Source organism: Crocodylus porosus, unplaced genomic scaffold (genome assembly GCF_001723895.1).
Source record: "Crocodylus porosus isolate Cpor-Errol unplaced genomic scaffold, CroPor_comp1, whole genome shotgun sequence".
In the NCBI taxonomy this organism is placed as follows: Eukaryota; Metazoa; Chordata; order Crocodylia; family Crocodylidae; genus Crocodylus; species Crocodylus porosus.
Window position 1 is genome coordinate 1,160,156 of NW_017728940.1, and position 7,188 is coordinate 1,167,343.

Consider the following 7,188-nt stretch of genomic DNA (forward strand, 5'->3'; position numbering starts at 1 on the left):
ACCATGGCTCCGAGGCAAGGGGCATCCAACCTGCCGCGGGAGCCCTAGGGCCCTTCCACGCATTCAGGCGAAAGCAGGCGCAGACCGCCGCGTCGCGAGGGAAGTCTTCTGGACCGCGCAAGAGCCGGCACCGCCTGGACCGACGGGCTCTGGAGATTTTGGAGGCGCCTCCCTATCACTTGCGCCCTAACGGGCTCCCTGAAGCAGCGACCGCGCGACGTGAGGAGGCGTCTTCGATTTAGAAACCCACGCTCCTCATATTGTCCAAGACATGGCGGCACCGCCAGCGTCGGCTCGACCCCTCCCCCGGGGCACAACCTGCCCGTTAGGTAGGATGCTCCCCGTGATTCCTAACGACCTCCCTGGCCCAGCCCCAGCCCCACCGCCGGGGCTCGTCCCGCCCCGCGAGGGCACATGGCACTGGGCAAGACGTGCGTCTCCCGCCCGGATACGAGGGGCCCCGCGGCACCCCTCAAACACCGCGCTTCGCGGAGCCGCGGGCGGAAGCCCCGGACCTTCCCCTCCCAGCGGGCGGCGCTTCCCGCCACTAGACGGCCGCTGTTATGGCGCCCCCCTCCGGCCGGGCCGGGCCACGCATGCGCCGTAGAGCCTGCCCAGGGGGCGGGGCTTGCTGCCCGCGCGGCTGCTTCGTCACGACCGGGGGGCGGGGCGGAATCCGCGGGCAGCGACTTTACCCGGAAGCCGGCGGCACTTCCGGTTGAGGTTCCGCTGCCCTGTGCCGGCCCCGATCCCAGCACCATGTCGGCCACGTTCCGCAAGGCCGCCAAGGCCGGACAGCGCGAGCACCGCGAGCGGGGCCAGGTGGGGCCGGGCCCACGGGGATCGGAGTCCCGAGTGCGGGGCGATCAGGCCGCGGGGATCCGGAGGGGGCAGGGATCAAGCCCACAGGGATTAGGATCAGGCGCGGGGTGATGAGACCCAGGGGGATCCGGATCGGGTCCACAAGGATCAGGGGTGGGGGGCATCAGGCACAGGTGACAGCGGCCGCGTGCCCCCTTTCTGCCCACAGCTCGGGTCCCGGAGGCGCCTGGGGCTGCTGGAGAAGAAGAAGGATTACAAGCTCCGTGCCAAGTCAGTGCCAGGCCGGGGGCCGGGTGGACGTGGGGTGGGGGGCTGGGCTGGGCTGCGCAGCGCAGGGTGGCGGCAGGAGGCAGCACGACATGTAGCCACGTGAGCGCGTTTACAAGCGACTCCTGTGACTGCCAGGAAAGTCTGGGCATTAACCTGTGCCAAGCCCCCGGGAGGCTGTGGGTCCCGAACTTCTCTCTGTAGATCTCACCGGCGTCCTCCAAGCAGGGCCAGCTCGTTTGCGGCTCCGTGGGGTCTGTGGCCCCTGGCTCTGCTTGCGCTCCTGGTATCGGTATGAAAGCTTAGCCCCTCGGGCAGGCACGAGCCCATGGACAAGCTGGCCACCACCTTGTCTTGCGTTTCAGTGACTATCACAAGAAGCAGGATGTGCTCCGAGCCCTCCGCAAGAAGGCACTGGACAAGAATCCCGATGAATTCTACTTCAAAATGACCCGCGTGAAGCTCGAGGTAGGAACCCGCTCGGCCGCCTTTGCGCAGGACTGCCTTGTTCTGCTCTGCACTGACTGAGGATTTTTCTCTTTAGTTTTTTTTTTAAACTAAGAATAACTAAATAGGCTTGTAGAGCTGGTCCGTCCGTGATGGCGTGGGATAAGAACGATAAGAACAGATACGGGTTATGCGTGGAGAAGCAGAGGATAGAGCCTGACCAACCTGATGGCCTTTTATGACCAAGTAACTAAATCCTTGGATGATGGTGTCACTGGACAGAGTCTTTCTAGACTTTAAGAAGGCCTTTGACACTGTCTCTCACCCCATCCTCATCGATAAATTAAGCGACTGTGGCATTGATGCCTGCACAGTTGGATGGATAAAAAAACTGGCTGATGGGGCGAACTCAGAGAGTAGTGGTGGATGGGTTGTACTCATCCTGGCGAGATGTGAGCAGTAGGGTTTCCAGGGCTCAGTCCTTGGGCCCGCACTGTTTAACATCATCAGCGACTTTGGACGAGGGGGTGGAAAGCACGCTGTCCAAGTTTGCTGATGACACTATGATGTGGGGTGAGGTGGGCACACTTGAAGGGAGAGAGAGGCTGCAAATAGATTTAGACAGACTACAGAAGTGGGCAGATGAGAATAAGATGGGGTTCAATGTAGATATATGCAGAGTGCTGCACATTGGGAGAGGGAATCCATAGCATACATACAGGCTGGGGAGCTCCCCTTTTGAAAGCACAGAGGCGGAATGGGATTTTGGAGTCGTTGTTGACTCCAAGATGAACGTGAGCCGCCAATGCCAGGCCGCAGCCAGCAAGGCCAGCCATACCTTGTCATGCACACAAAGGTGCATCTCAAGCCAGTCCAGAGAGGTGGTCCTCCCCCTCTATGTGACTTTGGTCAGGCTGCAGTTGGAGTACTGCGTCCAGTACTGGGCACCACACTTCAAAAGGGATGTGGCCAGCCTGGAGAGGGTTCAGAGGAGGGCTACCTGCTTGGTGAGAAGGCAGCAGGACAGGCGCTATGAGGAGAGACTGAGGGACCTGAACCTGTTCAGTCTTGGCAAGAGGAGGCTGAGGGGGGACCTGGTGGCTGCCTACAGACTCATCAGGGGAGATCAACAGCAAATAGGTAGAGCCCTTTTCTCCCCAGCACCACCTGGGGTGACGAGGAACAATGGTAATAAGCTGATGGAGAATAGGTTTAGGTTAGAGATCAGGAGGCAATATTTTACAGTTAGGGTGGCCAAAATCTGGAACCAACTTCCCAAGGAAGTGGTCCTCACCCCTACCTTGGGCAAATTCAGGAGGAGGTTGGATGATCACCTGTCTGGGGTCTTGTGAACCCAGCATTCATTCCTGCCTGTGGCAAGGGGTCAGGCAAGATGATCTGATCAGGTCCCTCCTGACCCTAGCTACTATGAAACTATGAGAACTTGAGCACCGCAGCATCAGGAGCACGTCTTGGTGCTTACTGTGTTCCCTTTGCTTTCAGGATGGAGTTCACGTGATAAAGCAGCCGAAGGAAGAGGTGACCCCAGAACAGATGAAGGTGATGAAGACGCAGGATCTGAAATACGTGGAAATGAAAAGAGTGGCAGAAGCCAAGGTAAGAGCCTCAACTGACTCACCTGGGGCTTTCTGCCTGGATCGTAACGAATGCACGTGCACTTCCCCTGCTCCATGGGCTTGCCCACACGCTTGCTCAAGTCAGATTCAGCTGTAGAAGAAACTGTGGCTGGAAACACCGATGCCGCTTTGTCCGCAAACTAACTGCTTTTTTGCAGAAAATAGAAAGGCTGAAGTCGGAGCTCCACCTGCTGGACGCCGAGGGGAAGCAGCCCAACAAACATACGTTCTTCCTGGATACCAAAAAAGAAGGTGGGAGTCACTGGGTTCTGCCAGAGAAAAGCTTCCCTTTGACTTGTAAAAGAGCTTGGTGCTGCCTTGCTGTCTTATCTCCCAGGAGTGGTGAAGTGTCTGGTGCTCCTGGGAGCCTCTCTCCCTCTTAACAGTGGAGAGAGGAGATGAAGCAGCCTTCCACCGATGGGCTGTTTCATAGAGAAGTCAGGCTTTTTAGGGACCTCAAAAGATCACCTAGGCCAACCAGGGAATGTACCTGTGACTGTAGCACCCCGCTCTAAGCAGCTGAGCTAGACAGCTGTTCTTCAGCGCTGCAGTGGTCCTCTGTCCAGGTGACCCTGGGGCTCTCTGCCACGTAGCATGCACAGCTGTTTGTTTGGGGAAACAGGCTGAGTGTTCATGGCTGACCTTGGCTTCTTTTTTTTATCCGTAGTTAAAGAGTTTGATGTCGCCTCTCACCTGAACACTGTCCCTGAGCTCATAGACAGAGTGTACAACCGCCCCACCATTGACACGCTGCAAAAGGAAGCAGTAAAAGGAGCTACTAATTCTGCCTATTTAAAGGTAACTCAAGCTGCCACCCATCCTACTCCTAGTGCTCAGTCACCTCTGGGGTCATTTCACATTACCTCCGTTCTGAGCTATGAGTCCTTGCAAGGATACCTTGGCCTGGCTTGTGGGTGGACAGGGCGGCTCCTGTAGCTCAAGACTTGGTTGGTCTTGGCAGTGGCTGAGTGATTTGGGTGAGAGCCAGAGATTGCTGGATGCGATGAGGAGGAAAGCAGATCTTTCGTGCCTGGAGACTTGAGATTGGATCTGCGGGATGGCAAGCGAAGAACCTATTCAGTTGCGTCCTGTGGCGGTGCGGGCATTGGTCTGTGCTGCAGCACGAGAGGTTTGGTGGCCTTTGGCTGAAGCATGGCTCGGGATGCGTGGGGTGCTGTAGCACAGCATTTGCAGGGTACCAGCACTGCGTGGGGAGACATCGGGCTGCTGAGGTGCTGCCTTCCCTGAACAGCGAGTGTATGCGTTTCTTACGACTGTCTGGCCTGCTCCCTAGCAGGGTCTGTTTCTGCCCCACTGCTGCCTCGAGCAAGCCTTGGGATTTGTTTCTGGGACTGGAAGCAGGTCTCTGATTTGCTCTAACAGGCTGTTGGGATTTTCTCTTGGGGTCTGTCTTTGAGCCTTGCTGATTCTCTTCCTCTGAGGCTGCTGCTGACCACAGCACTGACAGTGCTGCTCAGACGTGCAGGCACTCCGGTGACAAAGTCACTAGTGCTTCTGGAGGCAGATTGGGTCCATTGGCAGTTCATGTGCCTTACTGCAGAGCCAGGGTTTAATTAGGCTGTTGAGATTGGGAGTCAGTCCCCTTGTTTAAAAGAAACAGCATTCTCCTGCTGCATTTGAGCATTAAAGCGCATTTGTCCCCAAATCGGGACATGACAGAGCTTCTTGTGAAGTCGGTGTCTCCTGTCACAACAGTTGCATGGGCTGTCCCTTTCCCCTGCAACTGGTGATTGTAGCTGTGTGGATTTCTTCAGAGATTTCTCTGCTGCTTGCTTGTCTCTTGGTTAATGAAACTACATAGGATTCTTGAACTTTGTGGCTCTGAGCTTGGTGGCATTTGTGACCCAGTGCCTTGCCACCCCCCTCTTTTTAGATGCCCAGGCTGAAATCTCACTTCCTCGCTGGTTTTAAGTTGAACTGTTTCGTGCAAGCGTCAGTTCTCCAGCCCAGATTGCTTGCACAGCATCAGCTTCGCTCCTGATGTTTTAGTTTCACAGCAGTTCCCTTCTGCTTGGGAACAGCTAAACTTGGTTGCAACAGTATAAATACCTCCTAATTAGTTTGGATATATTGGGAAGTCTTGTACGCCTGAGTCAGTCTGTGCAAGAAGGTAAAAATAAAGGTGTTTGAAATTGCCGAGGGGAAGACTGCAGCAGGTTTTTTCTAAATAGGACGTTGGCTAGTGTCCCGCCCTGGCCTGTTCCTTCTGCCAGCCTTCTCCATCTGGCTCATCAGAAAAGCTCGTGGACTTGTTTAGATCAATGCATTTTTTCCCCTCCTAAAAAACAGTCATCTGAAGCCTGTTGGGATCTGTCCTGTTGGGTATCAGTAATTAGATCACCCCAGTAGCAATGCCACCTTGTGCTGCGGGTCCAGCAGCTCTCGTTAGCTAATGAGTTGTTTTCTGGGAGAATACCTGCTCACTGCCCCTGCAAACAGAGCTTTACTTGTCACCAAGCCCCCAGCCCTTCTGTTCTAGGAAACACTAGCACTTCCCGTAGTATCTGGGCCAGCTCAGAAATGGTTGGGCCCCTAGGTCTTCTGCTGTACTAAATTGCCTTGCCTGTATGAACCTTTCAGGTCCCTGCCAGGAAAGCTCAGCTCTCAGGGCCAAGAGGGTTGAGGCACATCCCTTTAGGAGCAGCAACAGTTTGGTCAATTAGGCAAAGCTCTATTAAAGCATCAATGAGTGTGTGGTCAGGGTCAGCCTGAGTGCAATCCCTGAGCCCACAGTGAGGCCCCTGAGTATGAGCCGGAGAAGGGTCTAGTTGACACCAGGTGCTTTCTTGGTTTTTTTTTTTCCCCTCAAAAATGCTCTTTTCCTCCTCCAGAAACTAGCCAAGAAGCGGAGCAGTCAGTACAACCTCCTGAAGCAGCGCATTGAGCGAGAAAAGCAGCTGTTTGTCATTGCCCAGAAAATCCAGACACGCAAAGATCTCCTGGTGAGGGGCTTATTTCTTGTAAGCGCAGGGGGAGGGGTCCCTAGGAAACAATTCAGCTGTGAGTGCAGATGACTTGTTCCTGTTCAGGCCTTTGGCCCAGAAGCTCAGTTCTTTGTATGACTTCCTGGGGCTGCCCAAACACCAAGTCAGTACTGGGGAGCATCAGAGAAGACCGGAGTGGTAGAAACCCTTCAGAATTGCAGTGGGAGGAGAGGTTTCCTGCCTCCATGGGGTTCATAGTTCAGTGAAGACCTGGGCTATAACTGCCTGCGTGGCTGATCCCACAATTTAAAGGTGACAGAACAAATAGAAATACCTTTTTCTAGTCCTCACACTGCCCTGGCCCTGCATCCTCTGTTCCCATCGTTGCTCTCATTCGTTCTCCTCCGGGTTTTCCTCTTGTTGCATGTTCAGGAGGGAAATCAGTTGCTCTCGTGTCTTCCCCAGGACAAAACCCACAAAGTGAAGGTGAAGAAGGAGACGGCGAATGGCCCTGCAGTGTACAAATTCAGGTTCCAGCGCAAACGCTAGCGCTTTGGGGAAAGGGTTAACGGAAAGAGCCGTCCTGATTTTGGAGCTAAATAAAGTCATCAGGAGCCTGCTTCTCCTCAGGAGCTGCGCTGGTATCTCAGCAGCATCGGATTTATTTTCATGGCTGTCTAACGCTCTGACAGAGTAAGCCCTGTGGGCCTCTTGTAACCATAACACATTTTATTTAATAAACCCAAGAAGATTCATGCTTCACGCTGGTATTTACATGTTGGAGAGCCCAGAAGAGGGGCCTGACTGCTGCGGTGACTTGCGCCCTAGAACATCCTAGGGGGGAAAACTCGGTGCTGGGCACAGTGAAAGCTGTGCCCTGCTGAGCAATACACATCTTAGTCCAGGGCTGGGGGACATGGGAAGGCTGCAGACTGGCAGCCTGTCCAGTGCGTGGCTCTGACTGATCCCTCCACTCTTTCCCGTGACCCCTCCTCTCCGTCTTCCTCCCTCGACTTTCCTGTGCTGTCCATTCGCTGAAGCGGGCAAGGGCCCAGTGCTGGACCCAAGCT

At 55.0% G+C, this 7,188-nt stretch overlaps 1 protein-coding gene across 1 annotated transcript; it reads left to right on the top strand.

Moving 5' to 3' along the window:
• The first annotated feature begins 713 nt into the window (after positions 1-713).
• On the top strand, positions 714-6,880 carry UTP11 (UTP11, small subunit processome component homolog (S. cerevisiae)). The gene is made up of 8 exons (XM_019547926.1): positions 714-822; positions 1,031-1,092; positions 1,455-1,557; positions 3,040-3,153; positions 3,332-3,425; positions 3,841-3,971; positions 6,026-6,136; positions 6,584-6,880. The coding sequence occupies exons 1-8, from the start codon at positions 760-762 to the stop codon at positions 6,665-6,667; spliced, it is 762 nt and encodes a 253-aa protein (XP_019403471.1). The 5' UTR covers positions 714-759; the 3' UTR covers positions 6,668-6,880.
• The last annotated feature ends 308 nt before the right edge of the window (positions 6,881-7,188 follow it).

Bases quoted from the DNA above. Each gene is read 5' to 3' on its own strand.
- UTP11 (XM_019547926.1), top strand. From the start codon at position 760: ATGTCGGCCACGTTCCGCAAGGCCGCCAAGGCCGGACAGCGCGAGCAC. The intron at 1,093-1,454 runs GTCAGTGCCAGG...CTTGCGTTTCAG, and splicing joins GATTACAAGCTCCGTGCCAA to TGACTATCACAAGAAGCAGG. The intron at 1,558-3,039 runs GTAGGAACCCGC...CTTTGCTTTCAG, and splicing joins TGACCCGCGTGAAGCTCGAG to GATGGAGTTCACGTGATAAA.